The sequence below is a fragment of the Melospiza melodia genome, chromosome 26 (genome assembly GCF_035770615.1).
Source record: "Melospiza melodia melodia isolate bMelMel2 chromosome 26, bMelMel2.pri, whole genome shotgun sequence".
In the NCBI taxonomy this organism is placed as follows: domain Eukaryota; kingdom Metazoa; phylum Chordata; class Aves; order Passeriformes; family Passerellidae; genus Melospiza; species Melospiza melodia.
Window position 1 is genome coordinate 1,993,638 of NC_086219.1, and position 24,267 is coordinate 2,017,904.

The 24,267-nt window shown below is 43.8% G+C and overlaps 1 protein-coding gene across 4 annotated transcripts; it reads right to left on the reverse strand.

Annotated features, from left to right (window-relative positions):
- Nucleotides 1-11: 11 nt before the first annotated feature.
- Nucleotides 12-24,267, reverse strand: NADK (NAD kinase). Of its 4 annotated transcripts, none has more exons than XM_063177042.1 (12): nucleotides 24,249-24,267; nucleotides 18,472-18,685; nucleotides 14,532-14,615; nucleotides 10,741-10,870; nucleotides 9,831-9,939; nucleotides 9,497-9,582; nucleotides 9,131-9,233; nucleotides 8,156-8,307; nucleotides 7,103-7,202; nucleotides 5,843-6,000; nucleotides 4,625-4,707; nucleotides 12-3,566 (listed from the first exon to the last, which is right to left on the reverse strand). In XM_063177042.1, exons 2-12 carry the CDS (start codon nucleotides 18,642-18,644, stop codon nucleotides 3,419-3,421), a joined length of 1,326 nt encoding a protein of 441 aa, XP_063033112.1. In that variant the 5' UTR covers nucleotides 18,645-18,685; nucleotides 24,249-24,267; the 3' UTR covers nucleotides 12-3,418. The 4 variants fall into 4 exon arrangements, with proteins under 4 accessions (XP_063033112.1, XP_063033111.1, XP_063033113.1 ...); XM_063177041.1 differs by lacking the exon at nucleotides 24,249-24,267 and adding an exon at nucleotides 23,106-23,199; XM_063177043.1 differs by lacking the exons at nucleotides 18,472-18,685; nucleotides 24,249-24,267 and adding an exon at nucleotides 17,311-17,501.

Genomic DNA, 24,267 nt, shown 5'->3' on the forward strand with positions numbered 1-24,267 from the left:
AAATCAACCAATTCAACTTTACAAAAAGGTTTTATTGAAAGGATTGAAAAATATTTTGTTTCTCAACAATATTTAAAACCAAGTTTTCAATATGTTAACAATCTGTAACAGGATTTTTTTAGCTCTTAAAAATTCAGTACACTGCTTTATTCCCTACTACAGTTGGTAACAACTTCTTCCATTTCTACCAGAGGAAAACTTTTTTTCTTTTTAAAAACAAATTAATTTCCCAGCTTCCATTTTGGCCCTTTGTAGATGAAAGGATTTGCAGGTGCCAGTGACCTGTAAACCCTTTTATTAAAAACTCTTAATCAGCAAACCCCTGTTTTTTAGCACAGTTTGACCAAGTTATTCTGAAGAAGCTACATTAGCACAAGGAGGTTTTATTGCCAATAAAGTGAGGTGCATTTCAGCTTTTTTCTGCTTCTGCTCCTGGAGCAGTTGAAATGCACAACTCCAGGGCTGCTGCAGCCTCACTCTCCTCAGTTTGCAGATTAAAAGCCTTGGAAAGGGACTTGGTACACTCAGATTGGTGATGGATTAACAGAGAGAATCAAGGCAGCTTTTGGAGGAGAAGCCAGGACTGGATCCCTGAGCCAGGGCTGCAGCTCTGCCTGGGCTCAGCACCCCCAGAAAATGCCTTTTGTCAGCAGAACTCTGTACAAGCAAAGCTGCAGCAGCCTCAGAGGCAGCAATGCCATTGCAGCAGGTGATAAATTGAAAGAAGAAATTTCAAGCTAACCCCTAATGTAGATCTAAAGTAGTTCAGTACACTTTGATTACAGATTTCATTACCTGTGCACTCTGAAAATTAAAAGTCTGGCAATTTAGTCAAGAATAGCTTTACTATTATAAAAAGCATAAATAAAAAGTGCTGAATATAGTTTTATCTTTAAAAAAATACTAGATAAGGCTCATAAATCATTTCACCTCTGCAAAATGATTTTCCACTCCCCAGTGTGCCTAGAACTGCTCATTCTGCACTCATCCACACGTTTCTCTAGACACCATACCCTGCTCCTTCTCTCAATTATTGCATGTTTAAATAAAATAGTTCCAAAGCAAAATAGCCTGACACTTCTCTAGCTCAAAAAGTAACCAGTTATCAAATAACTGAATACTCACTCAGGAAACCCGTAAGCAGCTTCAAAACAGTGATAAAACAATGACTGCAGATTCAAGTGAAAGAGAAATCCCAAAAGCTCTCTGGATATTCTCCAAGATATCCCAAAATCCATCTGGTTTTGACCAAACCAAAGCAATATTCTATGTTACAAAATGTACAAACCAAGCGTTCATTAATACCAACGCTGTTCGTTGTGATTTTAAATCATTACCAAGAGTTTGTTTCTCTTTTCTGGAAAAGTGCTCTCACCTGCATTTCATGAGCTCAGCCTCCCAAAGGGATGAGACATTATTGAAACCACCAGAGGACAACAGGTCAGGCAGAGGCTGGAAATGAAACCATTTCCCATTTCCACTTTGGACCACAGAAACAACGTAAGACAATCATGAGAAATTTCAGCAGAGATTCTCCCTCATCCCCAAGGAACTCCCACCTCAGGCAGGAAATTCATTCCTTGGCACTGAACAGCTCCTGGCCCTTCCTTCAGTGAGCGATGCAGCAAGACTTGAAAATGCTGAAGTTTGGATAAAATGATCAAGAGACTGCACCACAGAGAACATAAATGTAAACATTATCCTTGGGTTTGCTATTTTGCAGTTGAAGTACAGTACAAACCCTTTCCCCCCACCCCAACCAGTTCTTTTGGTGGGGTTTGGTTGGTTTTTTTTTTTTTTTGTTCTTTCATAAAAGCACATACAATAAAATATGTACAGAGAGAAGTTAGAAACACCTGAAAGCATCTTAAAAAAAGTAAATGTGAGACTTAGAATAATCTTGAGTGTGCTGAAGGCACCGTTGCTACTCCACTGGGAATGTGTCCTCTCATTTCTCCACCCAGCAATGCAGAATCCCACCCTGGATTGCTCAGCACCAAGAGTTGGAAGGTATCCATGGAAGTTGAGGGCATTCAGGATCTCAGAACAGGATATTTTCTTCAGGACAACAGTGAATTCAGTAGCAAGTGAAGTCCAGATTCTTCTTGAACACTTGGAGAATTATTATTATTATTTTTAAACATGATAGTCTCTAATGCTACCATTTATCCCAGGGAATCAAACAAAAATAATAACAAAAACCAACACATGGATGATTCCCACCAAGAGGAAGTGCAGAGCTGTGAATCAGCTCAGCTACAAATAATCAATGCTCATCCCTGCTGTTTGTGGCTATTTCCACAGTGCTGACAGCCAGGGTCAACCACTGCTCAAATGGGCACAAGAGAAAGAAATGTATATATTAAAAATATATACTTTTTATTACTAATTCCATCTATTAATAAAAAACATCCTTTGTGGATGTTTCTTCAGTGTGTCACACTTGCAAGTAAGAAAGTATTTTCTGGGCAAGATAACAAAGAAGAACTATTATTTTTAAAAAGAAAACTTCTCAGAGCCTTTCTGTTCCTAGCAGTGTTAAATGGAGTTATAACCTATCAAATGGAAGATTTTAATGCCACTTTTCTGCTGCCACTTTTCCCTAGTGTAGCTACATTCAGCCTACCATGGAACTGGTAAGTCAGAGGTTACAATCAAATCTGCAGATGTGGTTTTGGATAGCAGTCAGGAATAATCCACTGCTCATTGGAAGGAAATTCAGAACCATCAGAGCCTTCCACTCCCCTCCTGATGCACAGGAAGGAGCAAAACCCTCCCCAATCCCAACCCCTGAGGGACATCAACCACAACCACAGGGCAGCTCCAAAATCCAACAGAGGGGAGGGATTCTGCCACACTGCCCTGCTCCAAAATCCAACAGAAGGGAGGGATTCTGCCACATTCCCCTGCTCCAAAATCCAACAGAGGGGAGGGATTCTGCCAGATTTCAGTGCTCCAAAATCCAGCAGAGGGGAGGGATTCTGCCACATTCCCCTGCTCCAAAATCCAACAGAGGGGAGGGATTCTGCCACACTGCCCTGCTCCAAAATGCAACAGAAGGGAGGGATTCTGTCAGATTTCCCTGCTCCAAAATCCAACAGAAGGGAGGGATTCTGCCAGATTTCCCTGCTCCAAAATCCAACAGAGGGGAGGGATTCTGCCAGATTTCAGTGCTCCAAAATCCAGCAGAGGGGAGGGATTCTGCCACATCCCAGTGCTCCAAAATCCAGCAGAGGGGAGGGATTCTGCCACATTCCCCTGCTCCAAAATCCAACAGAGGGGAGGGATTCTGCCAGATTTCAGTGCTCCAAAATCCAGCAGAGGGGAGGGATTCTGCCACATCCCAGTGCTCCAAAATGCAACAGAGGGGAGGGATTCTGCCCCCCTGCCCTGCCAGAGCCCTGCTGGCTGGGCACACTCAGAACTCCTCCTCCTCCACAGCGAAGTTGTTCTGCTTCTTGCGCACGTTCCAGTGCAGGCACTGGGCCAGGCTCTCGAACCAGTCGCTCACGGGGTCCCGGAAGCAGATGGAGGGCAGGGGGTAGCAGGAGGTAGTGATGCTGATACTGCAACAGCACAGGGCAAGTCAGGCAGGGACAGCAACAACCTGAACAACCCCCAGCCTGTCCCACCCAGCACGGAGCTGATTCACTGCCGAGCAGCAGCTCTCCATGCTCAGAGATCAGAGCCACAGCTGATCTCAGAATAACCAGCAAAGTTCTGGGGACGCTTTGTGTGACGTGTCTGGGAACCCTCCATGGCATCCTGCACCCACACAGGGACAAAGGAAACCCAGGGCATCACCTTGGCCTTTGGGTTTCAAGTTTTAAGCAATAAACCCAAAAATTGCAGAGTCTAACCAAGGGCCAAACCTGGTGTTTGAATCTTTACTGGGCACTTTTCAGTTTCAAGTTTTAAGCAACAAGCCCAAGGATTCCAGAATGTAACCAAGGGTCAAACCTTGGGTTTGAATCTTTATTGGGCTCCTGAACTCCTTTATAGATGATCCAAATTCCTTTATAAATTACCCAAGCTCAGAGGGAATAAAACCTGCTCAGGATGGAGGGTTACACCAGCTCTATATTTTCCTTCATGGCACCTTGTGTGGGCCAAGAGGAAAAAGGGCATCCTGAAAAACCAATCTGCCAATCTCCCTCCCAGAGCTGCCTTTAACACCTCCACAGCACATTCTAACACAAAACTGAGGGACTTCACACCCTTCTGCTCACTCAGGGCCACAGCAAGTGACCACAACCCCTCCAGTTAACCCAGTTTAATCCGTGTGGAGTATTCCAGCACCTGTGCTCACAGGCAGCTCCTGTTGCTTTGTATCTTTCAGAATTCCTAAGATTTATCTTGAAGTTAAAATTTAGAGTTTTCTAAAGATAAGCCCATGCAATGTTTACAGTCTGAACATTTCACTTGCTTTTATGGGCAGATCTGAAGAACTCAAGTTAGAAATGAAATCCTTTTAGTGCAGTCTGTGCTCTGGGAGGTGTTAGGGTTTATAAAAGCTTCTCCCTCACTGCCAAAAACCCTTTTGGCAGATGTTGGAGAATGAAGGAGCTGCATGAATCAGGATTTTCTATACTTAGAGATAATACAATCAGCAGAAAGGTCTGACCTGTCTCCATGGCAGATTTCCTGCCTCTTCCTTCCATCAAAGGAAACCCACGCCGTGTTCCTGGCATCAGGGGAGAGCATGATCTGCAAAACAGGAATGGTCCAAAACTCCAGAGCAAGGAACAAACGCCTCCTCCACCTCCCTCTGAGGCAGAACTGAGCCCTTGGAGCTCCAACTAGCACTGGAATTCCTCAGCTGTCCATGGCAGCACTGCAGTAACACCACTCAAGCTCCAAACCTTTATTTTTTGTTTATAAATATGTTTTTTTATATGCAGTAAATCCACTTTTTATAAGTACAAGGTCATAACCCACACAGACCTTCCCGTTCCAGCCTGTCCCTTCCTTCCAGTCCAGTTCAGTTCCTGTAACTTTAATTCAGTTTTAATTCCTGTAACTTTAATTGAGGAGCTGAATTAGCTTTTCTTTCCAGAAAAATAATGAAGTTAATCCAGAAAAATACATTTTAATACATAATGAATCCAAAGGTATCAAATTTAGGAAGTTTGGCTCTTATTTAAATTACATCATTAAAAGAATTAACTACCACTGGCCAGTAACACCCACTGACATGAAAGTGTGGGCTGAGAGCTGTGCCATGAATAAACATTGAATTTATGTTGTAAAACAGGAACAAAAAGTGCAGAACACATTTATTTCTCAATACTAATCCTCCAACACCCCCAGGACAAAAGGAGAAAGGGATTCTTCCTTGCAAAATACCCCTTAACCAAGTCTATCTTATATTCAGCTATTAAAATGTCTTTTTTCTGCAAGACAATATTTAAAAAACCTAAATGCTGAATTGCAGATAGTGCTACCAGTGTATACTGAAGATCTGCAATATTTCTGCATGAAAGGAGAATTTTTGATTCCCTTCACTGATCATTTACAGGCACTTTTAGCCAAGATTATGGAACATTTTTCAGGATGCAAATGTAGGAATTCCCATTCTGTAGAATGTTACAGAGCTACAGTTCTGTTGAAAAAGGGTAAAATATTCCAATTAAATTTATTAAAGTAGACAAATTCTTCAATTTGAGGGAGCAAATTCTTCAATTTGAGGGGGCAAATTCTTCTAAAGACAGGCATAATCTTGAGCCAGACTTGGTGTGATCCAGCCCCTTCCCACAGGACACCTCCCACCCTCCCCTCATTCCAGTGCCCACCCCAGACGTTTTTAACCCACAAACAGCAATAAAATGAAGGTGAAGCTCACCTTGAGTTCCACCCCAGCAGGAACCACGATGGGTCTGAAGGACAGGGAGTGGGGGCAGATGGGGGTGATCATGATGGCCGGGACGTTGGGGTGGATCATGGACGCTCCGGCCGCGGCGGCGTACGCGGTGCTGCCGGTGGGCGTGGACACGATCACCCCTGGGGACAGCAACAGACAGGGACACAGCATGAACAAAGATTGCTCTGGGGGACACCAACACATCCCATTGTCACCCCTGGGGACAGCAACAGCACAGGGACATCAACAGGGATTGCTCTGGGAGACACCAACACATCCCCTTCACCCCTGGGGACAGCAACAGCACAGGGACATCAACAGGGATTGCTCTGGGGGACACCAACACATCCCATTGTCACCCCTGGGGACAGCAACAGCACAGGGACAGCAGCATGAACAAAGATTGCTCTGGGGGACACCAACACATCCCACTGTCACCCCTGGGGACAGCAACAGCACAGGGACAGCAGCATTGACAACCAGGGACTGCTCTGGGGGACACCAACACATCCCCTTCACCCCTGGGGACAGCAGCATTAACAACCAGGGACTGCTCTGGGGGACACCAATAAATCCCACTGTCACCCCTGGGGACAGCAACAGCACAGGGACAGCAGCATTGAACAAAGATTGCTCTGGGGGACACCAACACATCCCCTTCACCCCTGGGGACAGCAAACAGGACAGGGACAGCAGCATTAACAACCAGGGATTGCTCTGGAGGACACCAACATATCCCACTGTCACCCCTGGGGACAGCAACAGGACAGGGCCAGCAGCACTGAACCAAAGTGAAGCCCTTCCTTGGCATTTCCCAGCTCCACTGCAGCCCAGCACACACAAAGTGAGAAGTTCCCCCCTGACCCTGCCACGTGCTTTCAGGAATTGCACAAACTCAGGTTACACAATTGTGTAACAGTGACTTTAAAGCTCTTAAAGAAAAAAATGAAAGATAACTCCTGCTCTTTATGAGTTGAGATTGTTTGCCTTCAGCAATCCCAGGTATCCAAGCCAATCTTTCTGAGCTATTTCTTACCTTTAGCCTGAAATATAACATCCCAAAAAAGAGCTACCTGCCCTCACATGCCCATAAACAAAACCTTTCAGCACCTCAAGCTTCACTGTAGGAACACAGCCATTCTTTGCACACTCTGTTTGCTGTCAGCAGTGAACTGGAGCTGTTTCCAGGAGAGAAAATCCCCAGGCAAGCCAGGCTGGCCCTGAGCTGGGAGCAGCACTCACCATCCCCCTGCACCGTGGTGATCAGGTGCCCATCCAGGAACACATCCACGTTGGACAGGTAGGAGGAAGGGCCACGATCCACCACAACCTCATTGAGGACCTGCCACGACACCAAACATCACTGCAGCCTGCTGCTGCTGCCTTGGCAGGGAAATAAATGTCAAAAACTGAACAGGCTTTCCACATCTCCTAAACATTCAGTTATTTAGTACCTGCAAATTAAAGTCTCTGTACATTTCTGTCCTATCGAGTGCCAGCTGAAGTTTAAGAATTTAGTTTTGAATATTTAATTAGATTTAATTCCTAATTTTAAGAATTAAGTTTTGAAGTTTAAGAATTAATCCCCAGGGGTGGTCATTAACAACATGCAGAGTTTTCCTTATTTATAAAAACATCTGGTGTGCCTGACTTTAGAACTACTACTTTGTTTCCAAAATAGAAGGAAGGTTGGACTCAAGCTTGGAGATATTTCTCAGCCTAAACAATTCTGTGAAATTATTTCTGTTTTAAGGATTATTCCCCGGGAGCTGGTCACTAACAACATGCAGGCTTTTTCTTCTCATTTAAAAAAATGAGAAGAATTCTGAGAATATAAAAATGTAAATGTCTGATGTGTCTAACTTCAGAACTACTTTGTTCTCAAATAGAAGGAAGGTTGAACTCGAGCTTGGAGATATTTCTCAGCCTAAACAATTCTGTGAAATTATCTCTATTTTAAGGATTACTCCCCAGGAGCTGGTCACTAACAATGTGCAGGGTTTTTCTTCTCATTTATGTCTGGTGTGTCTGATTTAGAACTACTACTTTGTTCTCAAATGGAAGGAAGCTTGGACTCAAGCTTGGAGATATTTCCCAGCCTAAACAACCCTGTGAAATTATTTCTAGAGCAAAGTGTGAGATGAGCACTTGTGATTGCACAAAGGAAATGGTGCAGCAAAAAAACTGGGAAATTGAGCAAAGCCCAGCCCCACACTGCTGGGGAGAACTTTAATGAAACAAATACAAATTACACACAATATCTTGGGGTTTTTTTTGTTTGTTTTTTCCTCTAACCTGATATTGCATAATTTGTTTGCCCACTTCTTTCTCCAGGCTTGCAGACACGACTCCATTCTCCTCTATCCCATTCTGCACTGAGCCTTTGTCCCTGTGCTCCTTCACCACCTTCACCTTGAGCCTGCTCCGCAGGACCAGAGCAGCGTTGCCTGGAGGGAGAAACAGGGAAAAAACACTCAAAAAAGGAGATTCTGGCCCAGGAAATCACCCCAGCAGTGACTAACCCACACTAGCAAACCCCACCCAGCTATTCCTGAGCTTCCAACACTCCCAGTTTCATTCACAACATAATTGGCTGCACTTGGCTGAAGCTCAAAATTGATTTTTAGTAGCAACGAGCAAAAATCAAAGCCAAATTTTAAGCCAGTCCCTTCCCACTTTTCTTATTATGTTAAAAGAAAATTTCAGTTTTATATAGACATGATTAAAATGGGAAAATACTGTTGGGCTCGTGATCTCCAGTAAGACAAAAGCTAAGCTTAAAGAAAATTAAAGCATTAGAAACATGTGTTAAAAGAGAACATTCTAGTGAGAGTTTTAAACATCTTTGCAGGATCTACTTTGGATGCAACTCAAAAGAATTTATTTCCTCAAATACTTTATTTGCCTGACTTCTCAGTATTTAAACACTGCACTTTATTTCTATGTTTAGTTGCCATTTAACATAAATTCTACATTATCTTACACATATTTACTAAATAAAGTTATTTCTTAGCCCTTTTTTTTTACAGAGCAGTACAGAGAGCAGCACTGGATGGGTCAATGCAATGCAAAACTTCTGTTAATTTAAAATATGTTTCTGGTAATTTAAGATATATTTTTTGTAATTTAAGATACATTTCTGGTAATTTAAGGTGCATTTTTGGTAATTTAAGGTGCATTTCTCAAGTTTCAAATCTTAAGGGCTGCCCTAAAAGAATTTATTAAGAAAAAGTAACAAACAAACACCACACCTTGTCCCCTTAAATTTACCTTCTATAACCTGAGTGACTTGGGACTGAAAATTCTCAAAATTAAATGGAGTAAGAAATCCAAGGGATCCCAGATGAAAAGCCATAACTGGAGGTACACTACCCTATCAATAAAGAAAAGAGTTTTAAAGCTACTCAGTCAAAGCAATCCATACTTCAACTATTTGCCTGTAAATATTGTGACTATTGATGAAACTTCAAGTGTGCTTCATAAAAAACAACATATTTAAATGATTTTCACAAGGTAAAAGATTGAGAATGAGGAACAAAAGACAAATGCTGAACTCAGGAAAAAAGAGGGGGGAAAAACACTTTTAAATACTTCCAAAAGAAAAGGTTTATGGGTTTATTTCCCATAAGAACCAACCTGGAAAAGTGAAGAAGCATAAAGCAAGGTCCCATCTCCTCCCAGGCATATGATAAAGTCTATCTGATTGGAGATATCATCATAGTCTAGGAGAAACATTGAAATAAAAAGTTTTCATTTAAATTGTATCCACATTCTTAATTTCCTAACAAAATTTAGGAAGAAAAGTTACAATTTGCAGCATACAAACATTCCCTCACATATATAAAAAAGCACAATTAAGATGTAACAACTGCCTGCAAAAGATATAAAAGTTTTAAAAATCTGACCCAACAATTAAGAAAACACCAAGGAAAAAAAATACAACTGTCCTTTTAAGAAATCCTTTCCATACCTTCTCTGAAGGTGCAAAATTTCTTCTTCACTGGTCCAAAATTCTCATCATTAGCTATAGCAGGGTCTTCCAATACTTTTTTTTCTACATACACTATCATGTTGTTCTCCTGAAGAGAGAGAAATAAACTTGTGAGGGACCTCCCAACAACACACTTAATTCTCTCCATAATTTCCATTTATTTAGTTCTATAAATAATATTTACAGTAGTGTTCTGCATCTGCTGGCTGTTTTTAATGTGTGATTTGATCCTGATGAGAATTCTGCAGCATGCACAGAACAGTTAATAAATGCTTAAATTTATATAAATATATACATGTTTAAATTTAAATAAAAATTTAAATAAATATTTAAATGCAATAAATTAAAGCTTGGGATTTGGACTATAGATTACAGATACAGCAATAATGCTGTGTTTGCTCAAGGCTTAAATGTTTTTTAAAATTATATACCACTCCTGTAATTCAGAACTGCAAGCAGAATGGAAATTTTTACTTTAATTATTTTAATTAATTTAATAAATTTAGTTTTAAGCCTCATACTGATCTTAAATTCTGCACAACAAATTTTTTAGTACTGCCAGTGGCAGTGGGGATGAAGATTTGATTGCACAAATTCTGCACAGAATCAGCAGTAATTTCTAGTTTCTCACCTCAGTGAGGCACACACAGAGCTCTTTGAAGGGCTGCAGCAGACTGGCATCACGGATCTTCTTAATTTCAATTAATTTAATTTTATAATTAACAATTTTAATTAATTTCATCAATTCAGTTTTAAGCTTCATACTGATCTTAAATTCTGCAACAAGTTTTAGTACAGCCAGTGGCGGTGGGGATGAAGATTTGGCTGCACAAACTCTGCACAGAACCAGCAGCAGGAGAGATCTGAGGTGTAATTTGAATTTTCTCACCTCAGTGAGGTACACACAGAGCTCTTTGAAGGGCTGCAGCAGACTGGCATCACGGATCTTCTTAATCACAAGGACACTCTTGGGAGGTTTGTTCCATGTCAACCGCTGGCTTGCTGGGTCCTGGATGTGCCTGGGGGACACAAACACCCAAACATCAGCACAGGGTCTGACACCCTCCTGACCTGGCCAAAATCCATCCTCCAGGGTGGGGAACACAGCCCTGTGAACCAGGCAGGGAAAGGCAATAATTCCCATTGCAGGGATCTGAATTTATTTATTAATGTATGGGGAACACACAGCCCTACACACCAGGCAGGGAAAGGCAATAATTCCCATTGCAGGGATGTGAATTTATTTATTAATGTATGGGGAACACACAGCCCTGTGAACCAGGCAGGGAAAGGCAATAACTCCCATTGCAGGGATGTGAATTTATTTATTAATATATGGGGAACACACAGCCCTACACACCAGGCAGGGAAAGGCAATAATTCACATTGCAGGGATGTTCCTGAGGAAACTGCAAAATTCCCATTGCAGGGATCTGAATTTATTTATTAATATATGGGGAACACACAGCCCTACATACCAGGCAGGGAAATACAATTATTCCCATTGCAGTGATCTTCCTGAGGGAAAAGCAGTAATTCACATTGCAGTGATATTTCTGAATGAAATGCAATAATTCCCATTGCAGTGATATTTCTGAATGAAATGCAGTAATTGCCATTTCAGGGATGTTCCTGAAGGAAATGCAATAATTCCCATTGCAGTACATTTCTGAAGGCAATAATTCCCATTGCAGGGATGTTTCTGAATGAAAAGCAGTAATTCCCATTTCAGGGATGTTCCTGAGGGAAAGGCAATAATTCACGTTGCAGTGATATTTCTGAATGAAATGCAGTAATTGCCATTTCAGGGATGTTCCTGAGGGAAATGCAATAATTCACGTTGCAGTGATATTTCTGAATGAAATGCAGTAATTGCCATTTCAGGGATGTTCCTGAGGGAAATGCAATAATTCCCATTGCAGGGATGCTCCTGAGGGAAAGGCAGCAATTCCCATTGCAGTATATTTCTGAAGGCAATAATTCCCATTTCAGGGATGTTTCTGAATGAAATACAATAATTCCCATTGCAGGGATGTTTCTGAATGAAAAGCAGTAATTCCTATTTCAGGGATGTTTCTGTGCTTTACTACACACAGGTGATAACACAGAATTAATAACTCTGGTCCCTGCTGTCCTGTGAATGAACTTTGCCAACAGAAGCACCACGAAAGCTCTCAGAAAAAGTTCCTGAACTGACACCACTGCTTCCTCCTGGTTTAGTGCTGACTCAAAGGAGAAATATTCAATTAGAGGATCTGAAAAAGTCACAGCTTCATTTTTCCCCATCCAACACTCTAAATGTAAATTTAAAATCCATTTTATTTCAATGCTCATGTTCAGGAGAAACTAAAGGTTAATGCAGGGCTCTAATATCAATAATGCTGACAAGAAATAGGGATTGCAGCACTGAACAAAGCCAGAATTAGCACCAACTCCATTCAAACAGCCAGCCTGCCTGCTTCAGCTGTACTCACCAATTCCATGCACTTCTACTGAATGAAAAGTTATTCATAACTTGCTTTAAGATCTTCATGTTTCCTTCCAGGGCTTAGGCAAATGTAATAGCTCCAAATAAAATAAAATGCTGAGGCTTTTATCACTTATTAATAACTGCAACCTCAGAGGAATACATGTTTCCCTTAAAAAATGTTTTTTTCTTCTACTGAAGATTTCAATCAATTCCAATAAAAATTGCGAGGCTTTACAAAAAATCCTGTGGAAAACTTTACTCCAGATCCTCGAGGCAAGGCTTCATAAAGAAAATCCCATTTGAAGAAAAATAAACAGGGATTTGATTTCCCCTTCTCTCAAGAGCACAAGCCCCTGATCCTTTCTTCACTGAGTGTTCATTCCATTCATCTGCTCATCAAAAAGCAAATTTGCAAGTTCTAGAGCTGCTGGTTGTATTGAGAGACACCAAACGTTCCCTAACTTAAATCTGCACATAAAAACTATGATTTCTGTTAAAAATAATTTCTCCAGTGAGGAGAGTTTAACAAAATTACCCACAGCAGAGGGGAAAAAACACCAACAAGGTTTTGCTTGTTTTTAAAACCCACAAAACCTCGTGTGCAGCAAAAGTAATTTCCAATTTGCTGTTTCAAACAAATCCTTGCCTTCAGCAGCCTGGGACAGCTCTGTTCCCAGCCCAAGGTTTCCCTGGCAGGATCCTGGCCCTGGTTTTATATCCCAGGGCTGGGCCAGCCCCTGGGAGGAGCAAATTCCCAGTCAGGTGGGTAAACACAACCTGCAGCACCCAGGGCTCCTCACAGCACCAGGGAGAATGAGGAAGCTCTGAGCTGCCAAAGGGAGGGATCTGGGTGGGATTTCCCAGGAAAGGCTTGGATGTCACCAGGAAGGTCACAGTCTAGTGAGGCAGAGATTTGGGCAAATAAATATTGACTGCAATGACTTACAGTTAACTGGAAGAGCAATTAAAGAAAACTTTTTTTTTTAAGGGGCAAAAAATAGAATGGTTTGGGTTAGAAGGGCCTTAAAGCTCATCCAGTCCCATCTTCACCATCTCAGGTGGCTCCAGGCCATGTCCAACCTGGTTTTGGACACCTCTGTGCCAGGGCCCCCCAAAACCAGGGAGCACCACCTTGGTTAAAGCCTGAAATTCCTCACCTGGCCAAGCCAGGACCCCATTTATTAAGTATAGAAAGCAAGACTTGAACTTTGTCCATCTACAAAATTAAAATGTTTATTTGCCCCACTAGGCAGAAACCAGCCCTTATTCCCACATTTATCAACAGTCTAAAAGCAAACTTGCTTTAACTGAAAGTACCAGAGACCAAACAGAAAAATTGAAAGCACAAATTTAAACATGATCACCAAGGGAGGGAGAAGGCTCCCCTCAGATTTCACAGCTCACAGAACAGCTCCTCTTCCTCCCCCTGTGGTGCAATAAAGAACTTTTATTGAGCTGGAAATATGGGAGTTGCCCTTTTAGACACCAAACTATGGATTTGCAGGTCATGCCAACTTGGCAAAACTGACCCTAGGATGGCAATCAAGCAACATGAAAACCTCTAAACACAGGTAAAATACAAACATAAAATACAAACACAGGGCTGAGGGAGCTGGGGGTGCTCAGCCTGGAGAAAAGGAGACTCAGGGGTGACCTTGTCACTCTGCACAGCTCCTGAAAGGTTCTTGTGCTCAGCTGGGGTTGGGCTCTTTCTCCAGGGAATGACAGAAACAAAGGGCACAGCCTTGAGCTGCACCAAGGGAAATGCAGGTTGGATATTGGGAAGAAGGTTTTCCCAGAAAGGTAATAAAGTTTTCTAGAGAAAGGTGATAAAGTTCAGGAATGGCTGCCCAGGGAGGTGCTGCAGTCCCCATCCCTGGGTGTGTTTAACAAAGCCTGGATGTGGCACCGGGTGCCAGGGCTGAGTTGAGGGTTGGGATCTTTAAAAGGTCTCTTCCAACCTGGGGATTCTGAGAATTTGGGGGAATTCTGGGAATTCCCAGGAACCAGGGAGGTGGTGGAGTCACCATCCCTGGGTGTGGCACTGGGTGCCAGGGCTGAGTTGAGGGTTTGGGATCTTTAAGGTCCCTTCCAACCTGGGGATTCTGAGAATTCTGATTATGAGGTGAACAGAGTGGAACCAGAGGAAAAGCAGAGTGGTTTTCTTTGCCCCAGCAGGAGCAGAGTGCCACTGCTGGAGGAATACTCACATAATGGTTTTGGGATTCTGCAGCATGCAGGCCTTTGGTCCAAACGTGGTCACTGGGCATGGTCCATGCAGGGAACGTGTTCTCCTGAGGGCAGAAGGACAAGCAGTGAGATGTGCTGACAAACTGCCTCTGCCTGCCTGCCCCAGCACCAATCCTGCTCTGCAGCAGCTGCACCAAGAGCTCAGGGCAAAGAGCATTCCTTGAACCCACGTGTGCTTCCCAGGCAGGTCACTGTGCACAGCAGCTCTCACCTTCCCAGGGCCTGCACAGAACATTTTTATTCTGTGGTTCTCAAAGCACTACACCTTACCTAAAAGCTCATTTTGCATAGAACATTTTTATTCTGTGGTTCTCAAAACACCACATCTCACCTAAAAGCACATTTTAGAATGGCTGAATCTGGTATAAACACAGCTAAAACAGCTGAGTGAGTGCTCTCCCCTCTGAGGGCTTTGGGTTTCCCAGTGTGTGACTTGACAAGGAGCTCTCCAACACCAGTCATGGACATATTTTATGAAAAACCTTTTTATTAAGATTTTTTTCTCTTGAGAAGCTGAGAAGTTTCAGCTTTTCCATGTTTTGCTGCTTTAGAATGTGATTTAGAAAATTATTTTTACTTGATAACTAATGACAACTACTTGTGTCAGAACTGTGAGCAGTCACAAGATTTTATTACCATTCTTTTTTATTCTTCTCAAACTTTCTGATAAAATCCTTTTTTCTATTCTTTTAGTATAGTTTTAATAGATCATTTTCTTTTAACATAATATATATAATAAGATAATAAATCAGCCTCCTGAAACATGGAGTCAGGATTGTCATCCCTTCCTCATCCTGAGGCCCCTGCAAACACCACCACAAACACCTCCAGGTGTTTTTAAGTCACAGTGTCTTGATCATTTCAATTAATAAATTAATCAAATTCTTCAACCCTGAGGCACATGGAGATTTGTATCTCCAGTATCAGGCTGAAGAAGAATTGCTGTTTCCCCCCATTTATTTCTCTAATAAAATATTTGTCCTCAAAGAAACAGGGGCTCTGAGGTGCCATTTATCCTCAGAACTGAATCCCACCAGGACACAGGGTTATTCCTGGCTCTAGGATGAGATTAGCTGGAGAAAGCCACAACTCTTCTGCCCCACCTTCCTCCCAAACTCCTGGAACTGGCAGCAAAACTTGCTCAAGCCACGGAACTGTTCAAGCATTATGTGACTGCTATTAGAATTATTCCATTATAAAAAAGGGGAAACATTTATTTCCTGGGCTTAATTCAATCACATCTTGCTTGCAACAATCATCACTGCAGTGCCTTCCATTGTGTGTTACAAAGCAGCCCAGGCCAGCCTGATGACTCAGTCCTAGAGCTAAAAAAACCCTCAGAAATTTAATAAAAATCAAAACCAGATCACAGGTTAAACATATAATTAAGGAACAACAGCAACATCTTATTAGTTCCTTGCCCAATAAAATATGCCAGTCTAAGATCTGAATTCCAAAAACAAAACCAGAATAATTTCTTTTCCATTTGTAATCCAGGCATGACTGACCCAGTCAGATAAGAGCATTACTAAGTGTTTGATAAACTTTACCTCACTGATACTAAAACAGAAAAATGAGCAAGGACTGACATAACAAGAGATTAACTTGTCTATCAATGTGGGCAAAGGGAAGATAAGTCTTTATCTACTTGTGAACAATTACCCTTGGCATTAGCATGGTTAAATAACACCCTGGCAGCATCACCTCCCACTTCTTGCCCCACTCCTGCTTCTCCCAGATAACTCCAATTTTTGCCCTCTCCCAACACAGGTCATTATTTGATGCCACTCCCAGTAATGGGCCAAATTCTGTTCCCATGTGAGGCTTTAAATATCCAGTCTGACCTTCACAACATTCCAAAAGTTTCCTCTGCAAGCCCTAATTAAGAAGTGGTGTAAATTCTCCCTGAGATTCCACATGGTTTTATTAGTGCTCAATAAAGAGTGAACAGAAATTCAAGTTATTCCCAGCCAGGCTGCCATTGCTGAGAATGAGCAGCAATGTCCTGGAAATTGCACATCTTTGAGGAAAATCTATTTATCAGTTCCCAGCAGCTGGGCAGCTACCTGGAGCAGAGCAGCACAGAGGAACCTGAGAGCAGCATTTCCTGCCAGCCTGCAAAATGCCTTGAGACAATTCAGCTCTGCAGTGAAGACACCAGAGAACGACTGCAGAGCATCCTAATGAAGGAAAATCTCAGCAGCAATTACCCTGAATGAAACCCACAACAGACAGAGCACTTCTGGCTGAAAAAGCAGCTGTTTAGCTGGAAAATACACAAAAATTTAGACTTGCTATGTAGACTGACTGAAAGGTCTGAGTAGAGAAGGGAAAACCACCAGGTTTTACAGCACAATTTAAATATCAAATCTTACACATAGACCAGAGCTCCAGCAGAGCACAGCCCTCAGAAGACAGAGCACTTCTGGTTGAAAAAGGAGCTGTTTAGCTGGAAAATACACAAAAATTTAGACTTGCTATGTAGACTGACTGAAAGGTCTGAGTAGAGAAGGGCAAACCACCAGGAATATCAAATCTTATACATTGACCAGAGCTCCAACAGAGCACAGCCCTCAGAAGACACTTCCCAGAAGCACCAAACCCACTGAACTACAAACCCAGAGCAGTTCTTTCCCTAAAGCATCAAACACCCTTAACTACAAACCCAGAGCAGTTCTTTCCTAACCTTCCAAGGTTTCAGTCACCTCCCTTCACCACCCCCTGTGCCCTCAGCCTCACCCGTGGCTTCTCTTGCCTCCCAAGAACATTCCTACCAGCAAAGCAGGAGCTCTGCACAGGAATTGCATCTGCTGAGCAGCTCCCTCGTGGCTCTGCCCATGCTTCAGGGACAGCCCCAGCACAAGGAAGGTGATCAAGCCCTGCTGTGCCTCCCACAAGATCCCGACACGGCGCTGCCCCTGACGCTGCTCAATATTTACAGCAGGTCCAAAGATCAGCAGAGCAGAAGTGCAGAAGTTCTACCCACCCTGCCCACATGACAGGAGCCTTGCAGTGACATCAGAAAGTTGGCTTCAAAAAAAAAAAAATATGGGTGTTTCTCACTGCTCTGACAGCATCGGCAAACACAAAGTCACTTTTTGCTGCCTCACATGCAGGTTTTTAACATGGAGCACTGAAGCTCTGGCTTGAGTGAAAGCTTTTGTAAAAATCTGAAGAATTGTCTGTACTGTTGACTGATTATGTTTTGGAGACTCTGAGCTCTGCAGACACCTGTTTTGACGAGCCATGAAACTCTGATTTGAGCCTGCTCTTAGTCAACACACCACCTTCATTTTGAACCTTCCAAGGTGCATTTTCAGAATGACACCAAAAAGTTGGCTTCAAAAAAAGAACGGGTGTTTCTCACTACGCTGAAACTATTTGCAAACACAAAGTTACTTTTTGCTGCCTCACATGCAGGATTTAACAAGTTTTTGGAGACTATGAGCTCTGCAGACACCTGCTTTGACGAGCCATGAAACTCTGATTTGAGCCTGCTCTTAGTCAACACACCACCTTCATTTTGAACCTTCCAAGGGGCATTTTTAGAATGAGATCAGAAAGTTGGCTCCAAAAAAAAATAATGGGTCTGAAACCGTCTGCAAACACAAAGTTACTTTTTGCTGCCTCACACGCAGGTTTTTAACACAGAGCACTAAAGCTCTGGCTTGAGCTTTTGTAGAAATCTGAAGAATTGCCTCTACTGCTGACTGGTTATTTTTTGGAGACTGGACCTGTTTTGACAAGCCATGAACCTTTGATTTGAGTCTGCTCTTAGCCAACATCCCACCTTCATTTTGAACCTTCCGAGGTGCATTTTTAGAATCCCTCATGGCCATATTTAAAAAGCACTAAAATGTGGTTTATTCCAGCAGCAGGGGGAAGGAGCAGGGGCCTCACCTGAACTCTTTGGTGCTTCCCAGGGCAGGTGAAGCTGACAAACTGCGTGACTTGGCGCGGCCCCGGCTGGTGCTGCCCCAGTCCTGGTCGCCGTGGCACGCCGAGCACTGGTAGGCAGAGTCTGAGCTGCCATCAGCCTTGCTGGCACACAGCTTCTCCCGACTCATCTCCATGCTGCCACTGCAGGAACCTCAGCCAGGCAGAAATTCAATCCCTGCAGGGGAGAGGGACAGGAAAAACCTCAGTGTTTGCAAAGGGAGCGGAGCTTTCCTTTCAATTCCCATGGTGGCTGCAGCCGGCTCAAGGAAAAACAGAAATTTGTTATGGCAACAGGCTGAACATCAAAAATACCCTACAGTAATCCTATAAGCAGGATGATTTAGGGCAGGGCATTGAAAAGGAAGTTTGTTATGAAAGAACAGTTGACATGCATGGTTGTTATAGTATAAAATGAAATCCCTTGGTGATCTGCAGCCTTGCAGCTCCTTTGGGGGATGTCCTGGGGTGGCTGCAGCTGGCTCAAGGAAAAACAGAAATTTGCTATCTCAATCCCTCTTCTCTCAGTAGATAACAGGCTAAACATCAAAAAAACCCTACAGTCATCCTATAACCAGGATGATTTAGGGCAGGGCATTGAGCAGGAAAGTTTGTTATGAAAGAACAGCTCACAAGCATGGTCGTTATAAAATAAAATTCAATCTCTTTGCAGCTCTTTTGGGGGATGTCCTGGGCTTGTATAAAGGTGGTCTGATGACTCTTGGGAAGTTCTTGTTCAGGGGAAAAGGAGTGAAACTAAGAATGGGAAACTGCAATAAAACTGGAGTTGTGCTTAACATGAAGGAACTCCTGGAGTTGTCCAGAGGAGCTTTGCTGCTGAGCTGAGCTGTGCTTTGAGCCATTCCCTGTTTTCTGCAGCTCCTGCTCTGTGCCCAGCACTGCTCACCAAGGTGCAGTTCTGCCAGGGCCCCCACAGTGGTTTTTATAATTGTTTTGCAGCAATTAAAGTGTTTTAAAGTCCCTGCAAGAAAATCTGGAGGAGCATGTGACACTAAACACAGTTTGCACACACTAATAAAGGCCTCTCCAAAGAATCTGGGAAGTTCTTCAAGGTAATCAGAAGTTCCTGGAATTAAAAATGACCACTGTGTTCCCAGACTGAGAAAGGGCCCAGCACAGATTTGTGTCTTCAGTTACACAAGAGATAAAATTAATTTTTTTAGCTATTTAAAAGAAAAAAAAGCTTTAAGTATGTGCCAAGGAATCAAGGCACAGGAAAACTATAAAGTCAGGAAAAACCATAAAGTTTCCTATAGGGTGATACATATATTAAACAGAGAAAATAAAATACTCAAAGAGAAAAAAAACCCATCAACCCCTGTCAGATAATGCCATGGAAATAAACTTAATAAGCTCCAGCTTTTAAAATAAAAGAGACAAAAACAAGCTGGAGGACAATACCTAAGCCCTTAACTCATTTCTGACAAACTGGGGAGATGATCCAAAACAAACAGGACAAAAGAAGGACAAATGTGCAGATTTCAGTTCCACGAAGAACCAGCACAAATGAGAGATAAACAGCTGGTCAGAGCACAGCTTTGCAGACATAAAAAAACCAAAAACCACAAAACCAAAACAAAACAAACTTGGAATAACTGCAGAAGTTGTACAGATCTTGTGGGTAAGCTGTCATCATTACTTGAAGCAATAGAGAAGAAATCTTATCAGAATATCAGAGTAAAAATAGAAACCAACTTTCAGTGTATGAACAAACACTAAACCATAAACAAATGGTATCCATGAGAGTGCAGCACATTCCTCAGTTGATTCCAACACAGGGGGGAAAAGTTGGTTCAGTAAAAATTTGCAGATGTTTTTCCCAGTGGTTTCATCCCTTTATGAAGCTCCCACCTCATCCTGCACAGAGAGGAACTAAAGATTGGTGCAACCATGAAAATGGAGTGTGGCTGTGGGAAATCATCATTTAACGAGGATGATCTGGGGGAAATTCCCCAGAGAATGGCAATCCCCATCATTCAACCTCATCCTGCACAGAGAGAGAACCAAACATTGGTGCTACCATGAAAATGGAGTGTGGCTGTGGGAAATCATCACCCAGTGAAGAAATCTGAGGGAAATTCCCATCGTTTCACCAGAACCCCAACCTGCAGACAACAAAACCACCCACAAAACCCAGCTGTAATTTCAGACTCATTACTAAATTAGACAGCACCACCTAATCAAATGAGAAAGTGCTTCTGCTCCTGCTGTAGCTTAGGCTTACCCGAGGAGAGCATCACTGCAGAGAGGTGCAATTAATGCCAGCCATTAATGATTTATAGCACCCTGCCCTTGAGAGGTATCAATGTTTAACTGGGGTAACTCATGGCTCTGCCACCTCTGACGACCACGGCTTGGGAAACAGCAGTTGCAACAGAGCTGCAACTCTGTCCAGCTAAGATTAGCAAAATGTAGCTCTATTTTTAGGCAATTTGAGCTGAAATATAAATTTTGTGCCCATCAGTTGGGCAAAGGAGGCAGAGGATAATTTATGTAATAAGCAAGATGTGTTTCCACGTGGCTTTGAGTGAGGAATGCTCATCTGACAGATGCTGACAGTAAAGAAAATCAGATTAGCACAAAACTGGAAGTAAGAAGTGCACAGACATACTAAATACAGCCTAAGAACTTGATATTCCCTCCATGCAATGCTTTCCAGTTCAGGATGTTTTAACCACAGCTTACACCATGTACTGTTTAATTAACATTCCCTCACAAGACCTTTATTGAATAAGCAGACTTGACATAAGACAAAACTGCCACTGAGCAGCTTCCAGGATGGGATCCAAAAAACCTTTAAGCACATGGTAACAAACTCATGAAAAGGCTGCTCTGTTTTAAATCATGGCCAAATTAAAAACAACACAAGAAAAGCAAGTATTTCAATGTCCAGCACTGCAGAACGAAGGACAACTGAGAAAGCGTCAACATTTAACAACAAATACCTGTGATGGTGACAAACAGCCAGGTGAATCACCTCTCACACATATCCACCTCCAGTTTTATTGCAGTTTCCCATTTTTAATTTCACTCCACGTTCCCTTGAACAAGAACATCCCAAGGGTTTCATCAAACCCCCTTTATACAACCCCAGGAGCTGCAAGGCTGCAAATCACCAGGGTATTTAATTTTATTTTATAACGACCATGCTTGTAAGCTGTTCTTTCATAACAAACTTTTCCTGCTCAATGCCCTGCCCTAAATCATCCTGGTTATAGGATTACTGTAAGGTCCATCCTGACAAAATCCTCACAGTGCTTTAACCAAGCATTTTTCTAAGAAATCACCAAGTGATTTCTTAGAAATTATATCAGTAATTCAAAACTCATTTTGTGCTTTATTACTGACTTTCTCTTGGGGCAGAAGAGGACAATGTAAAACTGCACCTCTTGTCCCATTGCTACAGAGCACTGTGTGCTTGATCACTCTGCTCTGTGGAGCTTTCTTTTGTTGAATTTTGCTGAATAAAGCACTCCAGCAGAGGTTACATGCCTATGACTCCATCCCCAGGCACTAAACCTCCTCTCAAACACACAAAAATGATGGAACAGACACACAGACAGACAAAGCTTGGTTTAGTTTAGAACTTCATATCCCAGCGAGCCTGCAGAGAACCACAACCCCTATTAAACCCCGGCAGCCTGGCAGCAGATACAATTTTAGGTTTTGATTACACACCCAAACGCTATTTCCACCCAAACCCGGGCAGTTTTGGGCATCACGCGTGCCCGGCCCAGGCAAAACAAATCCATTTATTAACCCTTCATCTGCCGGACCCAGCGCGGCCCGGGCACCCGAACCCAGGGTGGGACCTCGGGGGGCAAACAGCAAATCCGGCCCTCGCTGTAATGACAACACAGAGAAGGGGTTTTTACTGTCCTGTAATTAATCCCCACTCCCTAATAGCTCTGCTGAGAGAAAATGGGAGGAAAATCAGCATTCCAGGATGGAGACAGGATCCATACCCTATCCTGGCCGGCACAAACTGCCCCGGGATGAGCTCGATTCACCTCCTGAGCTGTGTGGGGAGAGCAGCCCTGAGGGTCTTCCCTAAAAAGACCCAAAATTCAGTCCCTACAAACCTGGAATTCACCCCAAAATTCAGTCCATAAAAACCTGGAATTCACCTCAAAATTCAGTCCCTAAAAACCTGGAATTCACCCCAAAATTCAGTCCATAAAAACCTGGAATTCACCCCAAAATTCAGTCCCTAAAAACCTGGAATTCACCTCAAAATCCAGTCCATAAAACCTGGAATTTACCCCCAAATTCAGTCGGGAAGCGTTACCCGGCCTCGGTGGGCAACCAGCGGGGCTGGCCCGCGATCCATCCCTGCGGGAAGGGTTCCCCGGCCTCGGGGCTGCCCCGGAGCCACCGGGATGAGGGAATGCGGGACCTGGGACACACGCGGGTACGGAGCGGCCCCGGCGGGGACAGACACCGGGCAGGGGACAGAGGGACACGCACCGGCAACACGGACCGGGGGGACAGACGGACGCGCACCGGGGACACCCGCCCCGCTCTCCCCTCAGGACCCCGCGGGCTGCCCCGCACGGCTCCCCCGCGCCCCCACTCACGGCGTGGCTCAGGGCCGGGCCCCGCGGCGCTGCTGGCGGCGCTGGGCGCTGTGAGGGGCGCGGGGCCGGCGGGCCCTGCGCGCCTCCATCGTCCCCTCCCCGCCGCCCCCGCGCAGGCGCGGTTCGGCCGCGGGCCCGGCGCGCAGGCGCGGGCGGTGCGGCTGCGCGGGGCCGGCTCTGGCCCGAGGGGTGATTAGCGCTAATTAGCGGTCATTAACCGCGGGGGGGGGGAGCTGGGTGGGCTGTAGCAGCTGGGATTGCATCGGGTTTTACCCGCGTTGGAGGTGCCAGTGGGGGATACGGGCGGCGGGCACGTTCAGCCAGCCCACACCCCTCACAGCGCCCCACAGTCACACCTCCGAATTCCGGCCATCCCACAGCCCTCACACGACCCCTCAGCCCCTGGACCATCCCACCCCTCCAACCATCCCAGACCCCTCACACCACCCCACAGTCACATCTCCAAATTCCACCATCCCATCCCTCCAACCATCCCATCCTTGCAGCCACCTCACCTCTCACCATCCCACCTCCACCATCCCACACCTTCAACCATCCCATCCCATCTGAGAGCAATGGTGGATTTGTCTTTCCAAACCAGCTGTGGGTCTGCTGGTAGATAAAATCAGCCCTGGACGATAAAAGTAAACCATGGGAAGGATTCCACTGATTGATGAATAGAAAAAGAGATTTGCTTTTAGAAATAAGCTTTAGGTTTGCTGATAAATGAAATTAGACATTGAAAGATGATAGAAACAATGGGGAAGAAAAACCCCTAAATTCGATAGGAATTAAAAATGAAAAGGGAGGGTTGTACATTAGAGGGAAATCTTTGGGATCAGGTGTTTTAGGAAGTCTGAACCTCTCAAGTACCTCAGAAACGGGGAAAGAGAGAAGGAAAATGTGGCTGGGAAATTGGGATAAAAAGGAGGCTGGGTCCTCCAAAAATTGGAGAAACCCCAGTGGAATGACCCATGGCCTCTCCCTTTATTCGAATAAAGCAAAAAAGGATTCTTCTGTCTCCATTTTGGACACAAACCTCTGGTGTTTGTAGATTAATTTTCCTAACACATCCCATCCCTCCAGCCGTGTCACCTCCCACCATCCCATCCCTCCAAGGCCCCCATCCCACATCCATCTCACCTCCTCCATGCCCCTCAGC